Source organism: Tauraco erythrolophus, chromosome 15 (genome assembly GCF_009769465.1).
Source record: "Tauraco erythrolophus isolate bTauEry1 chromosome 15, bTauEry1.pri, whole genome shotgun sequence".
Taxonomy (NCBI): Eukaryota; Metazoa; Chordata; class Aves; order Musophagiformes; family Musophagidae; genus Tauraco; species Tauraco erythrolophus.
In genome coordinates, this window is record NC_141479.1 from 8,297,941 (window position 1) to 8,324,694 (window position 26,754).

General features: G+C 41.3%; 2 protein-coding genes across 6 annotated transcripts in view; one reads left to right on the plus strand and one right to left on the minus strand.

Annotated features, from left to right (window-relative positions):
• Positions 1-873: 873 nt before the first annotated feature.
• SIAH1 (siah E3 ubiquitin protein ligase 1) lies at positions 874-20,762 on the plus strand. 4 transcript variants are annotated; one of them, XM_086621089.1, is made up of 3 exons: positions 16,256-16,276; positions 17,015-17,067; positions 19,494-20,762. In XM_086621089.1, exon 3 carries the CDS (start codon positions 19,496-19,498, stop codon positions 20,342-20,344), a length of 849 nt encoding a protein of 282 aa, XP_086477215.1. In that variant the 5' UTR covers positions 16,256-16,276; positions 17,015-17,067; positions 19,494-19,495; the 3' UTR covers positions 20,345-20,762. The 4 variants fall into 4 exon arrangements, with proteins under 4 accessions (XP_086477216.1, XP_086477214.1, XP_009981914.1 ...); XM_086621090.1 differs by lacking the exons at positions 16,256-16,276; positions 17,015-17,067 and adding an exon at positions 874-893; XM_086621088.1 differs by lacking the exons at positions 16,256-16,276; positions 17,015-17,067 and adding an exon at positions 1,257-1,308.
• A 3,472-nt stretch (positions 20,763-24,234) lies between these two features.
• LONP2 (lon peptidase 2, peroxisomal) overlaps positions 24,235-26,754 on the minus strand; it is a 41,312-nt gene continuing 38,792 nt past the window's right edge. For both annotated transcript variants that reach the window (XM_086621086.1, XM_086621085.1), the window contains one exon: positions 24,235-25,821. In XM_086621086.1, the coding sequence (XP_086477212.1) occupies positions 25,600-25,821 (222 nt within the window). In that variant the 3' untranslated portion in view covers positions 24,235-25,599. The remainder of the gene's footprint in view (positions 25,822-26,754) is intronic.

Sequence of the window (26,754 nt, forward strand, 5' to 3'; positions counted from 1 at the left end):
AGATGTCATCCTTTGACAATAAATAATTTATATTATCTATACTTAGGAGGATTCTTAAATAGTGAGTTTGGTGCATATTGTACTGCATCATGTATTTTTGAGAAGCTGTCTTAAAACTAATCGCCGAAATCTCTGAGTAAGAGCAGATTTGGCATATTCAAGAAAAAAATGTTATACAAAAAAGAAGTGCTTTCTGGTCATCAAAAGAAATGAGGAGGATATTGAGAACCATCTGGATAACCAATTCAACTAGCAAAAAAAAAGCTTCAGTCATTCAAAAATTGAAATGACAGTAAATACTTTATTTCCAGTAAAATATTTAAAAATAAGTGGCTCTCCTCTGGCAAACCTCTCAATAGCTTCAGTAGGTGGACAGGGTCCTAATCCAACAAAGTGTATGTAAGCACACTTGTAATTCCATCAACTTCATCCAGTTTATGTGCGGAAAGTTGCGTATTTAGGGCATTGCTGGACAGGGGCCTAGCCCGAGTTATGCAAAGTCCTTGACGAGCCCGGAGGAGGAGTTTGTTGTTCGTAGTCCCATAAATCGGCAGAACGCTCCTGTGCGGGGCGTCACCGGCCTCTAAGACAGGCCGCTCTCGAGGGCGCTTCCATTTTTCGGAACAGAATTACCAGCCCTTGAGACAGAGCCCAGCGGGGCCTCTGACGCCGCGGCCTCGCCGATGCGGGCGTCCCAAAACCCCTGGCTTTCAGCGCGGCAGCGCTCCCGCTGACCGGGAACAGGCCGCCGCCACGACGCCCCGGGCGCAGCAGGGCGAGGGCCGGGCCTGCGGCCTCTTCCCCGCCCCAGGACGCGGCGCCGCGACGGGCTCGCTCGCTCTCGGGGGCGCGGGGGAGCCGCGTGATCCCGGCGGGGCTCAGCGGCGGCGCAGGTAAGAGGCGGCCTCTCCCCGGGCTCGGGAAGCGGGTGAGAGCACGGAGCGGCCGGGCGCGGAGCGGAGCCGCCTTTGTTCCCAGCGCCGCCGGCCCACGCCGCGCCGGGAGCTGGGCAGCGCGGCCCGCGCGCCGCTGCCGGGTGCGCGTGCGTGCTGCCGGCCGCGCGCTGCCGCCCGCCCGCCTCGGGAGCGCGCCTGGCAGGCAGGAACGCTCCGCCGCAGCTGGCGCGCCCCCGTGGCGGTGTCTCCTCAGCCGGCAGCGAGAGGGAGGAGGGAGCGCGCGGTCGGTTCGGGCGGTCGGGCCGGGCACCGAGCGTCTCGGCGAGAGCGGCGCAGCCAGTCGCCCCGCAGCCCGCACGATCGGGGGAGCCAGGCCGCCTCAGCGGGGTCCCGCCCAGCCCAGCGCCCACAGGTGAGCGCGCCGCGGAGGGAGGCCGAGCGGCCTGGGAGCGGCGAGAGCGGCTCGCCCGGCGGGGCCCTCTCCCCGCCCGGCCCCTGCGCGGGGCTGCCGCCCGCGGAAGGCCCTGGCGGGGCCGGCGCGGTGGCCGCAGAGGAGGGTCGGGACAAGGCCCCGGCGCGGCCTAAGCGCAGCCCGGGCGGCCGGTTTCCTGTTGGCGGCCGAGGCGCGCGCCGCCGTCCGCGACGGAGGCTGAGGCAGCCCGGCCCGAGGCAGAGAGGCGCAGCGGGCCCCTCTCTTCCCCGGCCGGGCCTGCAGGTCCTGAGGGGCGGAGGGCAGCGGCCCCGCGGTGGCGGGCGGCTCCGAGCCGTTCTACCGGCTATTGTGCGCCAGGCTGAGGCGGCGGCCCGGCCCGGCCCGGCCGCAGCGGAGGGCCCGCCGCGCGTGGGCCTGTGCCGCCTCGGCCGCGGGGCTGCCCCTTTGTGGGCTCGGGCTCGGCCTCGCCGCGCGGTGCGCTTTGTGCTCGCGGGATCGGAGCGGCGCCCGGCGAAGGTCAGCTGGGCCGCCGTGGCGGGGGGGGGAGACGGGGGCGGCCTGCTGCTGCGGGCGTCCCGGCGGAATCAGCCGCCGCGGGAAACAGGTTGCCGGAGTAAATGGGCTGCTGGCTGCCCCTCAGTGACATTTCCTGGGCTGTCTCCCTGTTCTCTAATCCGGTGAGAGCAAAGAGTGGGGGAGATTCTTGCTCATCCCACGGCTTCCCCTGTGAAATTAAAAGGCTTGGAGACCTTGTGTTCTTTCCTCTTCTCCGCGATTTTAAAAGGACAGAAAACAATAGCGTTTGTAGTGAAAGGCAAAGCATCCTAAGTGTTTCTTCAGAAGAACCAAGTTTCTTTTCCAGTGGTGAACTGGTGGCACTTTTATTATAAGCTCACCTTTCGTTTGTAACTGTAAATGTACAATATTTCTCGAATATTTTCTCTTCAGTCTCCATTTCAGCCAGCCTGGATGAACACCACCTTTCCTCTGTAATGAGCAGTTTATTTTCATGCTAAATAACTAGATAAAGTGACTTAATTTGTTTAACGTGGCAGATGATTGGATGTTAGGAAGCTCATAGCTAATTGGACTAGGTCATGAAGGACGTGAGTATTCCACTCAGGGGATGTAGTTTCAGTTGTCTGTTTATGTCCTTTCTAAACTCTGAGGCTAGCATGGTGCATTCCAGGAGGGGGAAGGAAAAATGGAAGGGACTCTTCTCAACCCTGAGTTATTCAAGCTGATCTTCAAGAAGACTTGAGGCATTGGAATACAAAGGCTTTTAGGATAAAACTTTGATCTATGGGCTAGTCATCTGTTGCAGAAGATAACTTTGGAAAGTATACCTAAAGAATAAATCAATTAGTTCTGCTTTTATGATTTCTTCTACACTGTCACGTCGATGTAAAAATCGAGTGCTGGAAATTATAATTGTGTTAACTTCGGTGGAAACTAATGTGCTTAAATAGTTTTAGTGCTTTTCACAGCAGTGAAAATTTATACAGGGAAGCACAAGGACAAAAGTAATCTATCAGTGGTGTAGTTTTAGGAATCTGTTGTGACTCAAGAATTCTGAAGCTGATGAAATGATGAGCAAAGTACTTTGTCCATTAATCTGACTATACTAGAGGAATTAGCTCAGAAATTCAGTGTCTCCAACTAAGTGGGTATGAACTAAGGAAAATAAATATTTTAAATAAAACAAGTACTTTCAATACGTAGATTTGAGTATAATTGCTGCTGTCTGCTTAGCGTGAATTGAGGAAGAGGTACTGCTCAGATGTCAGACACCTGCCTCTAATGCAGAAGAGAGGGGAGCATGAGCATGTTTACATAAGAAGCAACTTACTTTGGTCCAAAAATTCAAAGAAGTGGACAGTTTTATGAAATCTGGTCTTCACATAAAACATTCTGGAAGACTATACTTGCAGCTCCTATGGGAAACATGATGTTCTTAATTTTAAGTTGGAATCACTTTGGTTTGTTTTTCTGCTTGTAGTAGTGTTTGTAGTCTTGTAACTGTCAGCTTTAAAAGCTGAACTGAGTTTTGCCAAATAGATTATCAGTGTGTGTTTGCTGTAATGGTTGTCCCATTTTCAGGAGCTAAGCTGAACCAGAATAGTCAAGGTAAATCAATGGTATCTGAAATTCTGGACACACATAAGGAACTCACTTCTGCAGTTGCAGTGCACATACCCAGTCTGCAGAAAGCCAAAGTGAAAATTGCGTTTCCAGCTGCTGATTGTAGTTACCTGAGTCCCTGGTTGGTGCTGTTAAGTACTACCTGCTACAAAGAACAGTAGCAGTGAAGTAAGGACGCTGGCAAGCTCTAGTTCATCTCATCCATCATTTAGGGCCTAAAGCTTCAGATCTCTTCTCGGAAGCTTACAGTCTTAAGCATCATGAACATTGTAGATGCAGGAGATCGTTTTTACTGGATTTTTTTTCTCAGTTTTGTTGTTGTGGTTTTTGAAGGAAAATCAGCATTAATGAAATTGAAAACTAGTTGTGATTTAAAACAGAATAGTAAGGGATATGCCTTGTGATTCTAACAAATACACGACAGGTAGAGACATACTGTTGTTTTAATAAAATGTTTTGTTTCATTAATAGAAAATTTGTTGTAAGCAATTTACTCTTTTTCAAAGTGTATGGACTGTTCATGTCTTAAATGTACAGCATCATGATAAAAATGCAATTTTGATATGTATTTTCTGTGTACGGTATCACATCGTGGACTAGAAATGGAGAGATACATGTGAAAACTGTGTTACTGTGAGATGTTACTGCAGGTTTACCTGAGCTGTTACTATTAGTACTTAATTGCATATAAAAAAAAAACTTCTTAAATTAGTGACTTGGAGACTTGGAGTTGCTTTATGCTGCAACATAGTGTGTTTAGCTGTTAGCTCTACTAGGTAGAGAAAGAAGACTAACCCTAGCATTAATGCCCCATTAATGCTCTTAGGTTTTATGCCACACTTCATATATGTATATATTTCTAGTTCTAATCCAGACTACATACTATGTAATGCCCAGGATAACTATTTTAAATATATGCCTGTTTGGGTTAATCTATAAAATGGTGATTCTTTGTGTTATCACAGGAATAATGAGAGATTTGGTTACTAATTCCACAGTACTTTAATCAGATAAAGTGCTAGATAATTGCAGTTAACCAAATGGTGCACTCCTGATTTTGACTTGTTTCTCTCTGTAGAAGCTGAATACGGTAGCTGAGATTGGCTGTCTTTTCAGTGGAGAAGTGAAATGTTATTTGAGTGGTGAAGTCCTTTTGCATCTGGAAATGCATTTTTAAAAAATACTGTGAATATAATCCTAGGGGGAAACTGATTTTAAAAGTGCAACAAACTCATCTACAGACAGTTGTTGTTGACCATTTCCTCTTTTGCTTGCCTTATCTAGAAACAGGTTGGTATCTTTTCTTGTAGCAAATGATGACCTTGCTGAGACATGAAGAAAAACAAGGAGACTGTAGTGATAACTTCTGCTTAAAGAATTACTCATCAGTTCTTTTAGAGTGAAACCACAATTCTTTGAGCTTTGGTTGGTGTGGCATGAAGTCTTTAAGTTAATATTTTGAAGTTCTTTCATACGGTTCTTGCATATAGTACTAAACGGAGCAAAAATTCATTTGGTCTTTGATGAAAGACCACAGTGGCTTTTCAGTGTTTGTGTTTGGTTTTTTGAACTCTGTCAAGGAGGAGCATTTAGAACGACACACTTTTTAAGAGTTATTTTCAAATAAGAGTTCAGATGAAATATGTCAAAGGAAATCTATATACAAAGGAAATTTGAATGTTAAATTTTGCTAATGTACAGATTGTCAAAAGGTTGAAAATGTTGTAACTGGAGTAGAAGTATTTTAAAACAATTTGGTGTTAAATTAGAGGAGGAAAAGCTTGAAAATAAATTCCTTTGCATAAAAATTGCTGGAGCTGGTGTCTAGCTTAGAAATGTAGGTGTATTAGAAGGCTTATCTTTGTTGTTTCTGTTTACTCTATGTTACAGATCTTTCATGAGGGGAAGTTCTATGTCTTTTGTTTTGCAAGGGAATGACACCTGAAATACTAGATTTCTAAGTTCTCTTTTGTAAATCTTAGTACATATTGCTTTATGCTGAAATGTGATGTAGGTACTAGTTTGAAGTGGGTTTTAAAAGTTAGTTTTTCTTATGATTTTTCTAAAAGTCAGCGCTATTTCTAAAACATGCGGTTAGTTGCTGTTAACGCATCAGTGTTAGGAAAGGAGAAATAATAGAAGACGTAGCGCTGAACAAGCTGTGACACATCCAGGGTACAGTTCTGCAGTAGCTACAGACAGTTTCTGTTCAGGCTGCCAGTGATAACTTGCAGTGTTGCTGTCACCAATGTGAATGTGAAATGGGCCAGTTTTAGTCCCAAGTTTAGTTGAAAACCAATTGCCTGTGAAGGTTGGGTCACTTCCCAGAGTAGTTTGCTGCATCGTAACATAAGAGCCAGTGCTGCTGCAAGAGGTGCCACCCTGTCACTGTGCGTGCACTCGGGATCAGAATAAGTGCGGGCTTACAGCTATAAAGAACGGTGTCACCCTCCGGTGCCAGCTTGCTTCTGGTGTCTTCCTGGTGTGCCAGTGTCAGTAACTGCGCAAAACTGATCTTGCTGAATACGATACCTTAAAGAGAAAGAAAACTAATGGGTCAAAGGCAGGCAGCACAACCATTCCTTTTGGTAGCAGCTTGCTTTAGTTTGTTGTAGAAATGGTGGAGTTGCATTCTGACATACCGTGTGTGCATGCCTGGGGTCGTGGAGCCTGTATCTGGATTGTTCTTTGTGCTATAGATGACCATTTTCTTCAGTTGTTTGCTTCTTCAGTTTATTTCTTCAGTTATTTTCTTCAGTATGTAAAAGCTCTTAAGTATTGTAACTGTGCAGTTCTTAAAAAGATAATGACTATAACTCACTGTATCAGCTTAGAACCAAGACCTTAATCCTGTCCTCAAGTCACTGAAAATGGATCCTGATTTTATTGTTTGTTTCTTTCTTTCTTTTTCCTTCTTAGAAACCTCACTAGCTCCTGCCATTTTTTTGAACATAGGACTCAGATTTTGCTGCAGTGTTATGATCAGATGTTTTAATCTTCTTTAATCCTCAATATACTTTGTATGTTGACACATACATAACCCCACTTTAAGGTGTACAAGATAAACTTCTCATGTTTAACTAAAGTTTTTAAATTCGTGTAAACTTGTTCGCTTTTGCCTATATACGAGCCTTAAGTCTTGTTCCTTTCCTCCTTCTTATGTGCATGTGCAGTTGTTGTCTTGTAAAAGCTGTGACAATGTCCTGCTCAACTAATATTTTGATTTCCGAATAACTGTTTATTTTGAAATGTATATGCACATATATACAATAACTAGAATCACAAAATTACTTTAATTCACAGGAAGTTTTTCCCCTTTTTTGTGCATGAAGGTGTCAATGCAGTTTAGAGTTAATTTGTGGAGGGTTCATCTCTACATGGCCATTATCTGTGTGATTATGCAAGTACCTTAAGGATGTAATTTGAAGACTGGTTGCACAGGTGTGACTAGGGAATAATTTGTCTGGCAGATGTTGATGGTGTACTATAAAATTTTAGTCTGGCTTTTGTGCTAGGTCAAGTATAATCATTAGAAAGGAAATTTTGCAAATAAAAAGTATGCATTCCGTAATAGAAGTTGAGATGGACATGCTTCTAAAACAGCACCTGTCAAGCAGTAATTTTAAGAGCACTTTTATGCATATTAGAACCAGTTGCTGCCCTAAACAGCTTTATTTTAAAATCTGGTGTTCCATTTAAGGAAAAGTTGTTGTTCCTTGTACAGTCATAATTCTTCCATGGATGTACAAGTGCTTATCTACTAAAGGAGTTGAGTGTGGGGAAAAAGATTATTTCATGAAGGCTATTCTTTAATCTGCATATGAGGGAGTAGATGTAGGGTTACCTTTACATTTATTATTTCCTAATTTTTGAATGCTTGATTTTCCAACCTAATCCATTTTTGTAACACTCCTGCAAAAGAAAAAGGCTAAAAAATACTGAAGTTTACAGTTGTGCTCTAGTGAGTCATTGTTAGAATCTGGTGTTTGACAATTCAGCACTGCAACACAGGCTCAGGTTTTGATTTAACTGTAACAGAAGAGAGGAGAATATTTTGTAGAGCATGATGTGGTAATAGGTGTTGAATTTAGAAAGTGCTGATAAAGAGGGCATGAAGTAGCAGAAAGATAAATCTACTATCCTTTCCAAACCATTTATAATATCTTGTGTTTTATTTTGTGATGCAGACTCAGGCCTGACTTCAGAGTGATTATGGTTGAGTTTTAATTTTGTATACCATGAAGTATTTTCCAAGCAATACAAATAAGTGAAATAGTGCATTTTGCTTGCATTTGAGATATACCTGATCAGAATTTAATGATAATAAAAGAACATATAGTTCTCTTGCATCAGAGCTCTTTTTCTGCTGAATTTGAATCACTTAATTCAAAAGCGGGGTAGTTGGATCTTCACAAAGAAAGCTTAGGGAATATTTTTGGTAATACAAGGATCCCTCTAAATAAAGATGACTTTATTTGCTTTCCTTAAAACGTTAATATGGAGTTGATGTCTCAGAAGGAGGCCTTCAGATGAGATACAATAGAATTAGCAAGAAGGGTGTTGCCGATGTCTCTCTAATTTGTCTCTTTGATGTACAAAATATTGGAATGAATAGAGGGCAGTTACCCAGATGTGAGCAGGAGTTGGAAAGTAAACAGCAATTGAAGTTTGACTGTTGCTGACTGTAAAAACTGAGATGTTAAATAATTTAACATAGTGTTCATTAGTGTATAATGATACTGAGTTATTACTAACCTGAAGTAAATTTGAATAGGTCTACAGTGTTAATTTAGTATCCTTATCAAGTTAATTCATTACCTTTTGCATTAATGTCCGAGACTTGCAGCTACTTACGGTATTTCAAAAAGCCAGGAAGTATTTGCCTGTGGTGACTCAGAAACTTGTGACAGAACTAAACAGGAACTAAACCCACGTCTCCCATGCCACAGACTGATGCTCTAGTACCACTAATTTTTATTTTTTTTTTTTTTTTTAAATAAAGGTTTCGAGGAATGCTCGGTCTTTTCATATACCGTAATGGTCTGTGGAGTCAGCAGTTCAACCCATTTCTGTTTGCTGTGCCTCAGGTTGATAATACTTGTTGGAACAGTGCTCTTATTTGTGAGATAAAGCCACATTCTGAAATATCTAGATGTTTTCATGAAAAGCAGTACAGCTGTTGCGCTGTGCAGGAGTGTGACCATGGTAGACTTGTCAGTAGCCAAGTTTGAGACTTTGAGAACACTGTATTAACTATTTAAAAAAATGTTTTTAATGATGGCAATTGAATCTTTGTGCAGCAATAGTACAGAAACAGTTGATTCAGAGCTGATGAGTGGGGAGAACTTAGGTCACTTAAGTAAACCATCTTGGTTTTAATGGAGGCATATGTACTTCAAAGAATGAATGCTAGAAACACAAGACATGTAGAAGATGGATGTTTAAAGAAATGAAGTACTGAAAAGTTTGGAACCATCACAGATGTGAAAATGCCACTGTGGTGTTCAACTTCTTTTACTGAGGTCTTATATTTGTTACAACGTAAATAATTTCAGTAGTCTTTATTTTCTACCTGCAGTGTAGCAACAAAATACAAAAGCCTGTGTCCCATCTTACATTTCCATAGCTTTCTTTTTGAATTAGGTATCCATAGTAGGGAAATCTTACTTCCAAAATGTAGAAATGTCTATTTTAAAAATATGAACTTGATCCTTTACATTTAAAACGTGCATTTTATTCTCTTTGTGTTGTGGGTGTGATAAAATTAAAGACATTGTCTTTATTTGACGTGCTTCTAAATGTTCTAGCTTCTGAAAATTAGATATTTGGATTTTTAGAAAGCCACAATTTATAAAAACTCTCCCTCAAAACAACTAGAGGTTATGTGTAGGTTAGTACTAGAAGCTCTGAAAAAATGCAAAGTTCTGATGAGTTAAAAGTTAGGCTTTCAGTGTCACTACTCTGTGCTCTGTGATGCTGGATGTACTTACCTGTAGATTTCATGTTCCATGTAACTTGAGGCACCAAGATCTGTACTCTGGAATCAGTATCTCAGTTCTCCAAGCCCTCCCCTAGGTGTTCACCCTCTGCAGGTCAGGTTGCCGTTCTTCACAGGGCCCTACTGTCATCAGAACTGCATACAGGAATACAGAACAAGCTAAGGTCACAAGAATAAATTATTATTCAAGATGGAAAGATGTATGAAAGTAAGCAATGCACGAGATGGAGAGATCTTTATAAAAATAGTCAATGTACGTAATCCTGTCCTGACTCCTCCTACAGAGCAGCTTTCTGTGTCATGATCAGTCTCTTTTGTAGGCCAGGTCCTGCTGCTTGATCAGATCTGGGTATTTTGATGGTCTGCTCCCTAGTACTTTTTAGTTATACAGAAAAAATATTCAGCATAAAATAGGTCTTGAATTTGAGTGGGAATAGTTATTGCAGAAAGACTGCGTATGTGAAGATGCATCGAAGTACAGGTGCTCGTTTCAGTTTAGCCTTATTGAATTAAGGTAGGCCCTTCCGTGCCACACCCTCTGCCCTGTGTCTGCCACAGACACAGGAATGGTGATGCAATATTGCATTGCAATTACAGTATGCAGTGGAGAATACAGTTTTTTGCAAAATCAGACTGAGGAAAGAAACACAGCCCCCAATTTGTCACACTTGGTAGGATTTGCTGTTAACATTTATAGAGGGTTTGTTGGGTTTGGTTTGGTTTGGTTTTCCCCCCCCCCTTTTTTTTTTTAACTAGAGTGTAATTGGTATACAAAGCCCATCTATGATATCTTGTAGAACAGAATTAAGTGCTTCCTGCTTTACCTACTTCTGAATGGTAGTGATGTTACAGGATGAAAAATAATTTTCTAATTTTTGCAACTAGCTGTTGCTAGTTCACTTTGTAGCTGATCCTCCTGTATGCCTGCCTGACTTTTTATTGCAACGTGCTATGTCTGGAACTTTTTAAGAGGTAACTGCCTACCTGTGTTTATAGAAATTACTGGGGTGAATTGTTGTTGGAAGAGGATCCTGATGCAGCTCAGTTCAGTATGCGCTGTACACAGTGGAAGGAAATTAGATATTGCTAAAAAATAAAAACCCCCTATTTTTCCTGTTACTGTTTGCATAGAGTTGTCTATATTTTCATATGAAGTTTTTCTTTATTTTGTTAGATTCTGTGGTTTCTGCCATCTTTATTTTGAATCCTTTAAAAAGCACAAACTATGTGCAGGCTGCAGAAGGACACGTTCAGTTTGGGATCTGAGAAGGCTTAATGTGGGACAGCTGCTGTTTTGAGTTCATACCGTGGTTTATCATGCCAGAGGGTCAGGTGTCCTGTGTCAAGGAAGGCTCTGGCCATTGACTGACCACCGATATTGGCACTGAGGGTACAGAGCTGGTGAACGGAGACAAGAGAAGGCTTTTGTCCCGGAGCACCACTTCAGGTGCAGTGCAAGAATGCGCCGTGTACAGCTGGGAGCAGTGTTTCTGTGTCACGTAATAGGTGGGATTTGGCAGTGTCAGCAAGATAAGTTATTTGCCTTTTTTTAAAAAGGAAAAATAGGTGAAGTCCAGTTTGGAAATGGTCTATGATCTTTTTAATGCAAATGTTTGGTTTTGATTTGTATTTAAACAATTCTTTTTCTCTGTATTTTTGTTTAAGTATGTGTAAAGGAAAAGATTGTTTCAATATCTAGTTTGTGACTTAACATTCTTTTATTATAATAGATTACCAAATATCAGTAATTTTTGCTATTGTTGCTTATACCAGTTTATTTAATGTTTTGCTGCATTTTCTTTTTCTAGCGGTGGCATTCGATAAATTGTTTTTAGTATAGCTTGAATTTTCAGGCGTTTCCTTTACAGTTCCCTTAGCTTTTGCTTTCTGTCCTGCTTCCTCTCCTTCCAAGCTCAAAAGATGACATCCTGATTTGCTGTAGAGCTTGTTGATAGTCTGAATCTATGATAAACCTATTTTTTTATTTAATGCTGTGTAATTATAAGACATGTGAAAGCTGGGATGTTCTCTGATTATGTAGTACAGAGTGAATGGTCCAAACTCAGATTTTTGCTACTGATCAGACATTTCTGATTTTCATTCTAGAATGAAATTTGGGGGTTTATCGGTTAGTTGTTTTTTCTCTGAACTTTGTTTCTGAGCTTGTCTGTCTTTGCAAGACTGGAGCATCATAGTGGTATAGTCTCCGATATTCCATGCTAACTTGGATCTTGATTCTCTAGAATATAGAAAATTCTGGTTGGTTAGAGTATGAGTTATTTACTTTTTAAAATTGACGAAGTTTTTTGTTGCATTTAAAAATGAATGCTATAGTCATGGTAGTAGTTGCTTGCTAATATGATTTTTATGTGGTTGTTGTATATCTTCTATAGGACACTGTTCTTTCTTACTTTGGCATTATAAAGTTGTTGGAAAGAAAATTTTTGATAGCTGGAAAAAAACACCTCCTGGGTTGACGTTTAATGTTCTGGCATGGATAGGCAGGAGAAATAGTTAATGATAGTGATGAAGCAGAAGTCAAACAGTACGAGCCATGGCTCAAGTTTTTGTATTGGTGTAGAAACAGATCACTGTAATTTGATGGGCATAATAATACTGTTTGTGTTTACGTAGTGCTGTTTGTATCTACATGTGCCACATAGTATGGATTGGATTTGGAGATCTGGATTGCCCACTACCCGGTTGGTGATCATAGTGTGTGTACAAGAGAACATATATGATAGCATCAGAAGTATTGAGCATTAAAGTCTGCTGGTTCACTGCAGAGGTGGCCACAAAAAGAATGACTGATTCCGTGATTATATAAATCCACTGGGATTTCCTTTCCTGATGATAGGAAAGAGGGCTTGGTAGGGAGTGTCTTGAGGTGCAAGAAAAACTACCTGCACTTTCAGGCAGGCTGGGTCACTACGAGGTAGTGGAAGTTATTGTAGTTTTGTATGAAAACGAGATGAACTGAATAGATGATGTTTTGAAAAAAAAAAAAAGTTCATGAGACTTGCTTCGATTTTGTAAAACTTTTTGGTCTTTTTTTATAATATTCTGTTACTTTGGATTGCTCTGACTTTTGGTTATTCTGCAGGAAAAGAGAAGCCCTGAGGTGTCTGAAATGACAAATAGCGTATAGTTAAGGGCACTAAAGAAAACAGTGTCTGGAAGGATTGAAAAAATTCATAATTCATGGATCAAAACCAGAGTGTAAAGAGTCTAAATTGTGTTATGTAGTTGATTAATAATTTACATCATGAACTGTCCCTAAAAGTTTTGTGGTAGGCCAGTAGGCACAGAGGCTGTGTATATGCAGGGATGTGTGTTTCCGTGTCCAGTGTTGTCAGATTTGCAGGAACAAGCATGCGTTTGGTGTTAACTGTGCCAGGCCTTTGCGATCCAACATCTCCCAAGAGCTGTGAGAGGTAAATTGATAGACTTCAAAATGGAAAGACCTTGGGGCCTAAAATGCCTTTTGAAACTTAAATAGAAATTTGAAGTATTAATTTAAAAAAAACAATCACAAGCTATTCTCTGAGACACTTGTGCGTAAGACATTTAATGTTGCATGTGTTTGGTTGCTGAAGTGTGGTTTTGGTGGTGGTGAGGGCAATAGATAATCTTTTCACTAGAGCCTGCTAAAGTCTTTTTCCCTTCTTTTTTGCCATACATTGACGATTCTGAGTGTAAGAAGGGAGACGGGGAAGGTAGATTCCTTGGAAAATTATTTTCAGAAATAGTAAGTCCAGGTAGTTGAAAAGCTGGCTTTTCTGAAGTGCCGTAGATGATATCCTTGACAGTTTGAGACTTTTCATAATAAAGCAGCTATGGTACAAAAATATGGTATCCTAAGAATTTTTGATATAAAATTAACCTAATGTTACTTTAAAAATTGCAAGAAAATTCCCTACTTAAAATACACTGTGCTCCGTTTTAATCAGAATAAAGTGTGCTTTTTAATTACCTTCATTCTCAAGATAATATTCACTTGGGACTTGTGTATCGATAACACTTGCAGTTTTTTGGGCATGATATTATGCACTTTGTGTATACTTGTATATGTGTACACACATCCCCCATTCTTGTGTCTAAATATACATACACTTCTTTTTTCTGTTGCATTCATGAAACCTTCCTTCTGCCACCAGAGAAATATCGGTGACTCTTTAATCTTTTCAGTTTATTGTTTATAATATTTTACAAAAGATTGCTTATAATACTTTACAGAATTTATCAATATTGAATTGTACAAATAGCTGAAGATATTGGCTAATATTTCTGTATCTTAATTTTTATTTACACCTATTTAACAAGTATTTTCAGCAGTTCATTTAGCTTTTGGGTTTTGTCATGCTTTGGCTTATATCACATCTTGAAAAAAGTAACCCGTCAGTGTTTTTCACAGCTTTGAACACTGTTGTGAAGTATTCCTATTTGCAGTGCTCTGCAACAGGGTATTGTTTTTTAAAGTCTCACTTTCAAATATGATTGTACAGTTGAAAAAGTTGAAAGATTTTGTATTCCTTTGTTGATGGCTGTAATGCATTAAGAATGCATTTTGAATGGAAGTCTGAAATCGATGAGTTCTGAAATGTGACTGAAAAAAGATTTTATTGCATCACGTACAGATATTTGTGATAAGGCATTGTTTGCCATCTTTGCATCACTCTTCAGCGTTATATAATGAGACTTTTTCCCCTTCCAGCCATTAAGATTAACTATACAGAAGTTTTGTGTTTTTTCCCAAAACTAGTATTCAGTTACCCTCTCAAAAGTGAATTAAAATGTTAAACCCAAGTCTAATCGATTTGATATGAGAGATGATTTTGCAGAAGTGGATGATGTTAACTTGAGTTTGTCGGAAGTGCCCCGTATTTCAGTGAAATGCAGGAGATGTGATTTGTAGAATGCTGTCTGGAGCTAACGCCTTTGGAAGATGAGAAGCTGGAAGGGTATCAGTCCGTTCCCGCGTGCTGCTGTTAATTCTGTGGCATGGGAGATGCATCATCTTCTTGGATTTCTCTTGAAACTGCTTTCCTTATGTCTGCGCTTCAGCTGCGTTTTTAAACAGCAAATTGAGTGAGTCGTGCCATTCTCACTGTAATTTCTTTTACCCATCTGGGATTTCAAAGGCTTTCTCTCTCTCTTCAGGTGTCATCCATTATATCACAGCATGGCAAAGGGCACATGGCATTAGCCAGCCTGTCGAAGGGCCTGGGGGTTTGGTTTGGGGACAGCTGCTTTACTGCAGGAGAGAAAGCCTAGGGCGTGTTTCAGACACTTCAGAACACGCTCTTAGTTTCTCGAAAGCCATTTCTCTGCTGGTTCTCAGCTTTTCAGTTTCGTTTGGAAACTTGACTCTTAACTGGTGGGGATGTTGATTATTGCACGCTTAAGGGTGAGGCTGAAGCGTGCCTTGTATCGAGTTAGTAGTTTTCATTAATAGTAGTTGGGTGTTACTTACATGTGTTTTAGTGCTGATAAAAGCTTCCACAGTCTTCCTCGGACAGGTCTTGAATTTCAAGTAGTAGGAAAGCATTTTTAAAGATAATTTTCTTTACTCGGGTACTGTAGCCTTACTTTTTAGGTGACCAAAACAATTTATTGCAGTATGCTCTTCTGTTGCCTCCACTGAAACTTGTATTTCCATGGTCTTACCATCATTGTGTCTGTATTCCATAATGCCTGAGCTTTTCTGAGCCCAGCATGTACATCGTGCAAGCGTGTTGACTTGATTTCCAACTCCTTTATCCTTAAACTGTTCTAATTTTTTTTTTAATGGTCCATGTGGGTATTCAAATATGCCACTTTGTTGCAAATGTTGGTCTTTTCCTTGAGATTATTATTCTTTTGCTTAATTCAATCATCTTTATACAAATGAGGAAAATGCTTGTTGATTGGGTACTTTATAGATCTACAGTAGAAGATGCTAACTTGAGCAATGTCCTTGAAATAGCAGGAACGGGAAGTGAAAATCAGGTATTGGGAGAGTTTTGAATGGAATCTATAGCTTTTAAAAACAATTATTTAGGGAAGATGATCATCAGATCCGTCGGTCTGTACGTACCCGCAGAGGTAGCCGTGACGACACGGGCAGAGCCCGTACTCTTGTGCCGCGTGACGCCGCGGTGACCTGTAAGGGAGCTGTGTGCTCGCACACGCCGCGGCCGTGCGGGCGAGGAGGCGACGCGGTGCTGGCGGCCGGTCTGGGGCCGAGCGCTGTCACGTCCCCGGCTCTGCGGCCGGGCCGGGCCCTGCCCGCCTGCCGAGCGCGGATGGCCGCCGGGGGCCGCCCGCGCCGCGCCCTGCGCTGCGTGCCCCGGGGGCCGGGGCGGGGCGTGCGCCGGCCGGGAGCGGGGCCCCGCGCGGGGCAGCCAATGGCGCGGCCGGGCCGGGCCGGGCCGCGCTGCTCCGCCGGCGGCCGGGCGCGGGGCAGCGCCGGCGGGGAGGAGCCGGCCCGGCGCGGCGCGGCGGGGGAAGTTGGGGAACCATTTTGGGGCGCCGGGCCGGAGCGCGGATGTAGCCGGTGGAGGCGGAGGGTGCGCGGCCGTAAATGGGGGAGGTCGGGCCCGAAGCGGTAACAAGAACGCGCGGAGCGGCGCGAGATCGCGCTGGGCATCGCAGGGGCGTTCGGCGGCGGCAGTGCCCGGCCCGCGCCCCCCGCCCGTCTCTTCCGCGCGGAAACGCAATGAGCTCCTTCGCTCTCTATGACGGGGAAATCTGCCTCCAGCTTTCTCTGTTCGTGGAAGGGCGTCTTGTGTGCGTGCTTGCCGGGAAGTAAAACCAGCAAGGGCAAAGGTAGTGGTTTTTAAACTGCGTTACGTGCACTATTTCAAGCTGGTTTTGTAGGAGCTCTGAAATCGTGTCCCTTGGGAGATCTCGGTAGCATAGGTTTTTCACCCTGCCCCAGAACGGTGTTAAGAATAATTTCATCAACAGGTCGGAGCGTTCTGATGTCATCAAGGACAGAGTTTTCTTGATCTAGAACTAGGAAATCTAAAACAATTTTTTTCCTTTTCATTCTTTCTGTTAGTTAAGCTTTTTCAAATTTGTACAATCTTTTGAATAAATTCTGTTGTGGGAACTAATACTTTTGAAGATGGCACTTTGTGTACCTTACTTTGTCACTGTTGCTTAGAGACTTATTCGCAGTGTGTGCAAACAAAGATAACCTATTAACCAATATTGCGTGTAGGGTTTTTCACCTGTAGTGTATGATTTGTAACTAAAACCATCTTTAAACTTTATTTCCAGTTCTCTAGTTGTTTTTACTTGGTTTGTAATTGTATGTTTTTGATAATTTGGTCGGTTAAATGTATTACAGCTAACATCTTTATTTGCGACTAACTTGTAGTTTTAAAGATAGCTATAAAAAATGAACTTCTCTGACTTTTCCGTCATGATGTATTATTCATCTTTGTGTTACTAAGAGTCATGAAAACGTGGGCTTTGGGCAGGTTTAGGCTTGGTAAATTACAGTTTATAGCTTTATCCAGTTTCTTCCCTGCATGCTAATCTTAATGGTCTGGTTCACAGATTCCTGCTCGTTTTCATTCCCCGCTCATTTGGATGGTCCTCGGTTGTGGAAGGTGTGTGTGAAGGCTGGTCACGTACAGAAACGGTGATAAAACAGGGCTGTACGGTTCTTTTCTCTTGTGCTTGTGTAGCTTAGAAGGCTTAAGTGGGAAGTACATGAGTGCATAAGGTCTTTTGCAAAGTGCGTAGGTTGCTTAATTTAACTGTTGAACGGGCTCTGAGAGGTGTAATTAAAGAAATCGGAGCTCACCCAGCCTGTCAGACTGCCTGGGGAACTGGTCTAACACAGTGGTTTTCACTGGTGGTATCTGTGGGTTACTCAGGGATCCCTGGATCAGGACATGTAGGCTCACGTAAGATGCAGCACACAAACTTAGAATTCCGAAATGTGTGTGTTTACAATATTTGAAGGGAAACAGTTTTTGAATTTTACATATTCGTGTGCATGTGATTCCTAAGGTCTTTCCAAGCGAACAGTGTGCTCAGAATTTGTTCTCCCCTGTACAGTTATTCTCCGTGTATAATTAGTTCCAGAGCATAGAACTGCAGTGTGCCATCATGAGCCTCCTGCCCACAGGTGTGGGGGAAAAACAGCAGCAGTGCTCAGTTATCACAGAGGCCTTATCATTTGAGTCCTCCTCACAACAGGCTGGTGTGGCATCGCTTCCCCGGAACATATGTTTGATTTGTCACAGATATCTTAAACTTTCATCTTGGCTGGAATGCCTTACAGTAGGAAAATAAGGCCAAAAGATACAAACATTCCTGTCATACCTTCACAGTATCAGTTAAGGCCCGGCACTGAAAATCACTGTATGTTGGTTTTTTGTTTTCCAAAGATGGGAGCTGGATATTTCTAGTCCAACAAGCCTGAGATGAAGGAAGAGGCTTTGGAGGGATGAGATGATGCTGTTATCGGGCACGTGAGACTCAATGACTGAATACCAAATGTTAGACACTCATGTTTTTCTAGCTCTGGACTGTGGAGAGGTGCTTCTGTAGAAGAACCTGAAATTGCCTATGATTACTTTTTGAACGTCAAGGGATAAGTTATATCGTGTGTTGGAATCTCTTAGTTCCTCTGCTCCGTGCCCTGAGCGGTGCATGTCTTGCAGAAGCATGCACGCCATGTGCTGCTTTGAGGTATCTTGCCCAAGTATGAGTAAGTTTGGGGGTGAAATGATGCTAAATATGGGAAGCTTGCCTATTGCCTAATATTCCCATGTCCACTAGCAAGGAGATTAAAGATGAGGTTTATTTTGAGAGCTTCATGCATATGTGACAGATACAGAGCTGGTGTACTTGCAGAGAAGCACTGAAGGTGGCTGAGAATTTTACTGTGTAACGGAAGCCAGTTTTGTGTAGCGTTTTACTTAGCTTTCCTTAACCTACAAAGGTAAGGTTTATCTTTGCAAAACGGAGTGTTTATTTTTTCTGGTAGTAATAGCAATTCCTTTTGCACAAGAAGGAGAGTTGGGGGGTGCTGGAAAAAGCACAGCATCTGTAACATGTTAATAAATACGGCGCTTTTACCGCAACTGTGGAACGCTTGAGCAAGCTGTTTGGTCAGAGAGCTGGGAACTTTTGTCTGGGGACATTTGAAAGAAGAGAACTTCAGTGTAAACTCCACTGAATGTAAAATTTCATCAACAGTGCCTTTTCATGTCACTGGAAGTGTTTGAATACGTGTATGCTGAAATTAATTCTCAAACTTAACCTTTTGAATTTCTTGTCTTATTTCAGAAATTCAATAAAATAATTGCTTTGCTTTTCTGGTATCTTCACAAATGATTTAGTTCAGGAAGCTGAAGCAGTGGATGTGCTTTATAAGCTATGGGCTTTAGTAACAGTAATGAAAGTGAAGAATCACTGTCCTATCCTGGGAAAAAAGCAGTGTAGTAATCTTCTTAGCTGTGATTTTCCTTGCTACTGTTTTTCAGTTCTTTAAAAAAATTATACCGTAAACATGATCACCAAGAAGTTCATATCTGGAAGTTCATTTTTTTCATTAAAAATGGCGAGTTTCTCATCTCACTAAGTACACCGCAACTTAAAATTCAGCCTTAGAATTGTTCTGTTGTGCTCCTAGTTGTTAGACATAAGGTCTGGATGGAGTATTTCATAACTGCAATGTTAAAAAAAACAAACCCAAACCACCACCACCAAACTTCTTTGAGGATTTCAGTTACGTTTTTAGTGTATCTTTATTTACCTCCCTTGCAGCTTCCAATAGGTAAATTGCACTTCAGAATAATTAGCAGAACTTCTTGTTAAACTTGCATGTCATAAAAGTCTCTGTATTGTATACAGCACAATGGATATTCTACACGTAACATAACCACAGTTTGCAGTATGTGTTTTTTGCTTTCATTTATATCCGTTTTCATTTGAAGCTTCTTACTGAACTCAGCAATAACTGCATGCAGAGGAAAATAAAATGTGTTTAGATCCTCATTCCCGTTTCTCTCTTCTGTTACAGAAATGAGCCGTCAGACTGCTACAGCACTACCTACAGGTACCTCAAAGTGCACGCCATCCCAGCGGGTGCCTGCGCTGACGGGCACTACAGCTTCCAATAATGACCTGGCTAGTCTCTTTGAGTGCCCGGTGTGTTTTGACTATGTGCTGCCACCAATTCTTCAGTGTCAGAGTGGCCATCTCGTTTGTAGCAACTGTCGCCCCAAGCTCACATGCTGTCCAACTTGCCGAGGCCCGCTGGGCTCCATTCGTAACCTGGCTATGGAGAAAGTTGCCAATTCTGTACTATTCCCATGTAAATACGCCTCTTCTGGATGCGAGATAACTTTGCCACACACAGAAAAAGCAGACCATGAGGAGCTGTGTGAGTTTAGGCCTTATTCCTGTCCATGTCCTGGTGCTTCTTGTAAATGGCAAGGTTCTCTGGATGCTGTCATGCCACATCTGATGCATCAACATAAGTCAATTACAACACTTCAGGGAGAAGATATAGTGTTCCTTGCTACAGACATTAATCTTCCTGGTGCTGTTGACTGGGTTATGATGCAGTCTTGTTTTGGCTTTCATTTCATGTTAGTATTGGAGAAACAGGAAAAATATGATGGTCACCAGCAGTTCTTTGCAATTGTACAGCTGATAGGAACCCGCAAGCAAGCAGAAAACTTTGCTTATCGACTTGAGTTAAACGGTCATAGGCGGCGATTGACTTGGGAAGCAACTCCTCGATCTATCCATGAGGGAATTGCAACAGCCATTATGAATAGTGACTGTCTAGTCTTTGACACCAGCATTGCACAGCTCTTTGCAGAAAATGGCAATTTAGGCATCAATGTAACTATATCCATGTGTTGAAACGGCAATCGAACCTCTTCAGGCCAGTGTTTAAAACCGTTGCATTTAATTTAGCGGAAAGTAGGGTAACCATCTTTGACTGTCAGACAAATTATTTGGTAGATGGAGGGTAGACACATATGAAGGTAAATAAAAGGAAAGGCTGTTAAGTTACAGGAAGCAGTTGCATGTAGTAACACTAATATATTTAAAATAAGTCAACAGTAAACCACTGAAAATATATATACACCCAAAATGGGCATCTTTTGTATTAAGAATTGATTCTACAGGAAATGTTGTAAAATAATCATAAAAACTTGTTTGTAGATTGATTGTACTGTTGAAAAGGATACTGTTTGGTGTTTTTCGTTTGTGTTCTTTTCCTCCCCCTTTGACTGACAAGCCATGTTGAGCGGTCTGGTCTCTGGCCGCTGCTTCCCCTTCCTGCCCCCCCCCCCCCCCCCCCCTTGTAAGTCACTACATAGTATTGCTGCTGTTTGTGTATATTTTTTGTGTATTTGCTAATTTTTATTAACTTCTAGTTTTTCATTAAATAAATATGACTTTCTTTTCTGTAATTCAGGTTTTTCTCTTTTTTGTATCTTCTAAAAATTAATTACAGGTGTCATCTTTTGATATGCATAATTGCTATGGTAAAACTTATATTTCTGTATGTTTGGTAAATTTTGTCTCTTTCCAGTAGTCGATTCATTGGTGATGCTGTTCTTAATTGAGCTATTTTGTGAATGTACTGAACTCGAAAGGAGTACATATGTTCAGAGATGTATCAGGAAAGAAAGCTCCTTTAAAAACAGGTCTAGATGTTGTTGTACTTTGAGTTATCTTCTAACAAAAATGAACAGTTACTAAGAATTTTCCGAATTTAAAAAAGTAATAATTCACGTTTCAAAGTTAGAGACGCTTAGAAAGTTGATTGCATCCTTGTACTTGTTGGTTTTGCAGTACAAAGAAGGTATTGTCTTACACAGTATTTGTAATTATAAAAACAGACCATTTGTTTAAAAAAAAAAAAAGGCAGTCAGAATGAGATGTTTTCAGTCTTTTTATATTTGTCATTAAAAGAATATCTGGCAAATTAAAAAAACACAACTTTTGCTTTTTGCTTTAGCTCAAAGTTTGACACATTGATGCTCAGTTTCTTGTCTTCACTTCTTTTGGTTGTTACTGAAGTAACTGTCTGGGACTGGTTTTTGTATTTCATGTTAGTGACACGATACACCTTACAATGCAAACCATCTCTTGCAGTTGTGGTTCACCAGCCATAAAGGCTTCTGGAGGATACCGGGCTTTATGCAGGCTGCCCACATCTGAAAACTTTAACCATGAATGTGAACGGTACTTGTGTTACAAAACAGAGAGACGGAGAAAAGAGTAAGGTGAAAAGCTGTTTCATCTCCAGCTGTTTGAAGAAATCTTTGTCAAACCTTGGAGTAGCGGACGGCTGTTTGGGGAGGTGGCCTGGCTATTAACTGCTTTTGTAATGCATTAAAGTGCAGCTTATTTACTGGGCGCTGTCTTAACTTTCTTACTAGAGGTTGGTCTATTAAGGCAACTCTTGTTCTTACTGTTCTGATGCACGATGAGGTAAGTAGTTTTACAGGTAAGGAACATAAAATCCATCAGGTTGGATTAATAGAATACTACAGAAATAGTTGCTTTGTGTAGTGAATGTAAAAAATTCTTAAAATTCGGTATGTAGACTGTTGGAACCGCACAGATTCCATTTAAAAGGCGTACTGGTACCTTGTGACGGTAGAAAACACTTCAAAAATCCTGCAATCTAGTGTTCTTTCCTTATGAATATACAACTAATTGTTTGCAGTCTTCTACATTCAGTAATTATCGTCACCTAATTAAGCTTGTCTACGTTTACCTCAGGTTTGTCTTTGGTTTGTTGACAGAAACTTGGCTGAGTACTTCAGATATGTTTAGCGGAACACAGTGGCTCACCATAGACTTGCTCACTTGTGACTGGGTGGCTTGGGCTGACGTTTGCTTGCCAGGGTTACCTGACTGTCAGCTCACCAGCTGTGTGACGAGAATGTAGCTAAGAACCTGCAAGAACCCTCAGCAGTCCCAGAGATGAGAGAGTAACAGGGCTGGGAAAGCACTCACGTTGCACGAGACTGTTGGCTGCCCGTGCTTGTACTTGACACGGTTCAGCTTGTGTTGTATCCCAGAAGAACCTTGTCACTGATCCACAGTGCTTTCTTTGAGGCTAGAATGAGCTGAAGACTATACTTTGGAAGGGGACTTCAAAAATGGCATTTGTAATGAGCTTCAGAAGCTAACTGGTATGCTCAGACAGGTCTTTTTCATGTTTTACAGGTGCCAAATGCTATAGCATAAGTAATGTATGCTGACTTACTGCAATGTAAACTAGTGTTACTCCATCTGGAGTTAAAAAAAAAATCTGTATAAAACATTTGATGTCCATCATCAGGGGGAATGATTAAACACATTGTACTTGGGCCCAGATACTCAAAAGTGTTAGAAAACCAATTCAGTGATCTCCTCTTTTAAAAAGAGTCTGAGGATCTGGTAAGCCAACTACACTGTTATCTAAGAAAAAAAAAGAAAACGTGGTAGAAAGCTGTATGGTTTACTACCTTACCTAAAATAAATGGTGTATTAAAGCCTGGCATTGTCTTAACATTAGCTAGTTATTTTAGAAAGCACTATTTTAATTGGCTGTATTGGGAAAGAGTATCCAAGTTGTCTTTAATAGATGAATCGCAGTACACCTTGCATTTGCCCAGTAGTGCTACCTCCATTGTTTTTCTTTCTGAGAAAACAAGCCTTAAAAGGCAAATATTTGACAAATGTGGATGTTAATATTTGGGTTCTGTTGTGACATTTCTTGCTAGTCCTCGTTGGCAGTAGTGCTTTAAGCTGAAAGCAGGTGAACTGGTCTGTATTGCTGCCTATACTGTTGTATTATCCAGCATCTCTTCAAAGCTGCTGTGATTAAAGCGTGAATTGCGCTGGTGGGACACAGAGTATCTGCAGCAGCTGATAGTGGGGATAGGGGAAAGGAGCGACCACTGCTTGCTTTTACCTTCGATAAGCTCAGCCTTCTGTGGTGTGTTCCGAGGGACACAGGTTTAACACCAGGCCCACCTCACTGTCAGTTGCAAAGCAGAATAAGCCCCAGTGCATTGAAATGACTTCAGAAGGTCTTTACTGTTCCAGCTTGCTGCACAGATTGTTGTTCTTCACAGTGTTCAGTGAAAGCCAATGAAAAGGCTCTTAAGTGTCTCTAGTATCTGATATAATGGGAAATGCTTAAGTTTTATTTTAAAAAATGTCAACAAAGCAACATAACCAAGTCAGGTGCAAGCAGGAACATGAAAAGCTGTAAGTAAATGCCTATTAATATCTTCAGAGTGGCATTAAACTCCTCACCTTTCAGATAAAGTCCGTGTGGATAAGACTTAGGAATGAGAGTGGTGTGGCAGACAAAAGTCATTGCGTAACTTTTCTTGGGAGCAACTTCCTGTTCTACTGTAGTGAAATCGCTGTGGAGACTTTTTTTTACAGTACTTAGTATCTTTCAAAAAAAAAGTTTTTCCCTGCATGTATAAAACAGACAGCATTGGAATTCCATGCATGTCTGTTTTCTCACTAGTGCAAAGTTGTTATTTGATCAGCATTAAGTTTGGTAAATAATTTTTTTTTCCCCTGCTGGTTTGATTAAAGGCAAAGCAGCACATGAGTTATTGTACCTTTCTGGTGTTTTACTGACTGTCTAGTTTCTTTGCACTTTTGTGTTCAAGTGTTTTGTCCAGCTGAAAGCATGCTGAGATCCTGTGTTTGTTGTCTCTTACCCTTGGAACTTACTCATTCACTGGCTAAGAGTGGAATACTTAAAATAGCAAAACAAAGGGGGTTTTATTTTTATCATTAAGTGAGGTCTTCTCTGAAAGTTGTAATATCTTTTGTAAATCAGGTGCAGAAACACCCACTGAATTCAGTGCTATGATGTTCCAGGTAAATCAGCTTCCTGTCTATGGAAATGAAAGCAAAACAATTACTTTGGATTTACAGGCTTTTGTCACTGATACAGTTTGTGTTTCATGCACACGCTCAAGTTTCTTTTGAATTCTTGAGCAAAAAGAAGCTTTAACACACTGGGTGTTCTCTTGCAGCTGGCCCCCAGTATAAAACAAAGAAAAATTCAAGGATCTTACACTACTCAAGGTTAAATTTCTCTCTTCACCAACGTTCAAGGTAAGAGACAAAGCCATCAACTGAGAGGGGATACTGACAGACTTTCGTAAACCTTAAATGTTCACAGTACCTAATGCAATTTAACAAATCAGTATTTTCTTGGCATTGTTCAAATGGATTTAATTTTTATAGGCTAAAGGCCAAACGTAGGCATCTCAGAACCAAGGTGATTTGTGTCAGGTAAGAACAAAGGGCAGGTAATTTGTCCCTCCAAAATGTTACCAGGCTTTTTCATAAAGTCTTTTTGAGTATGCTCTGCCTGCTTCTGGTGCTGTGAGAACTGTACATACCTGCCCTTCAAGGCACTGCCCCCCTTCCTGCACAAGAGTCAGTACGTTTCAGTTCTGGTGTTGCTTCCTGGAGTCAGGTTTGAAAAATGACGCCTGCATTGACCTTGCTACAAACTGGAACAGAGTGCTGAAGGGACTTAATTTAGACCGTATTGCTTCTGTTTGAATCCCTTAAAGGTATTTTTTAGATTTAAAAACCGCTATTTTTCTTGTGATGCTACTTCTCCTTAGCATACTGAATGTATTTCTTAACCAAGTAAACCTCTTGGTGCTAAATCAGTTTGCTTCTCGGTAGCACCCCCATCTCTGTTGGCGACTTGCTGTGCTGCGTTTGCTGCAGTTTGTGTTCTCGGAATAGCTCACGCAATTGCATGTCAGTTCCTGTTGTGGGCCTGTCCGCTTTAAAGATGTAGTCAGCTGCTGATATTTATATTATGTACATGCCAGATAAGCTCAGCAATTGTTTCTCAACAGCTTCAGCCTTCTCGTGCTTGAATCTGTCAGGAAATGAGTATTTTTTTTTGAGATTCTTTGCTGATGATAGTAAAAAGCAGTAAATGCCCATAAAAGTTGGTTTCAGGTTGTTAGCTGCTGAAGGTAGTGTTTTTATTTCGATAGCTTTTACAGCCCTATTTAAGCAATCAAGTTTAGCTCATGGTTACACGCGATACGTATGTAGCTGACAGGTATTGATCTCTATTGAATTTCACACAGAAGTCATCATGGTCTGTACGATTAAAGTTTACTATTCAGGCGCTCAGCTCTGGGCTTCACTGCGAATCCTCCGTCAAAAGCTGCGTTAAGAACTTCATCTAGACAGCTCGCCATAACAAAGGTCAAGTCTCGCCGTACGTTCTCTGCAATTTCTTCAAGATCTTTTTCATTTCTTTGAGGAATGATAATTCTCTTCAGTCCAGCTCGGTGTGCTGCCAGGACTTTGTCTTTAATTCCCCCAACCTAGGAAGGAGAAGAAATATATATATAAAATCCATGACTCTAATCTAAAGTAATGATTGTAACGAATCACCTCAGGAGTTAAATTTTAATGAAAGGTTCTTCCTCCCCCAGTCATTTAGGAAAGTAATTAAAAATGCAGCAGTAGTTTTAGCTCATTATATGCTTAATGAGGGAACTATGTTAATATGCTACAGTAGCCTGTCTGTAACAGTTAAAAGAGGGGAAAAAAAAATTTAATCAAGGAATGCAGGTACAAGAGTATCAATAGTAGAAAAATCATTAATTTTCTCGAATTTTTTTCTTAACAAAGATGGCCTTAACTCATTCTTTTCATACGGCATGCTGAAATCCTGCACCTACAGGAGGACAGAAGATTTTCAAGGTAAAAGCAGTATTGGGTTTAGGGGCAAAATAGCCTTAAAGATGCAGTGCCACGTGGTAAGTAACTGTAAGTTGTAACACAGAAAAGCAAACCTGAGCTCCAAAATGGCAAAGGTGGTTTTGTTCTAGAAGAATAATAAGCCACCTGTGTGAGTTTGTAGTGAGATGTAAAGAGGGGTTTTAAGTTTTTCTTTTAGCCACAGCTGTAGCTTCCTCCTCTTGAACTTTTTTCTAATGCTATTTAAAGACCATCTTTCTTACAGAAGAAACTTGTAATTTTATGATGCTTTAGAGGAGAGGGAAGCGTTGTGTTCTATGGCACAAAGGGCAGAATTTAGAGTTGTATAAAACAAGGTAGTGGTGAACTGTAAGTGCTTACGGTGATCAGTCCAGTCTGGACAGTGCCGCACACGTACCCCAGTGCTTGCTTTCAGGCTGCAGATGCAGTTAATGGTACGCCCACGTGGATTAAGTTACTGACAACAGTAAGATTCTAGACAACATCAGAAGGAAGGTGAACCTGGTTTAGTACTTACAGATACCTAATTCTGC

Bases quoted from the DNA above. Each gene is read 5' to 3' on its own strand.
- SIAH1 (XM_009983612.2), top strand. From the start codon at position 16,186: ATGACGGGGAAATCTGCCTCCAGCTTTCTCTGTTCGTGGAAGGGCGTC. The intron at 16,277-19,493 runs GTAGTGGTTTTT...CTTCTGTTACAG, and splicing joins TAAAACCAGCAAGGGCAAAG to AAATGAGCCGTCAGACTGCT.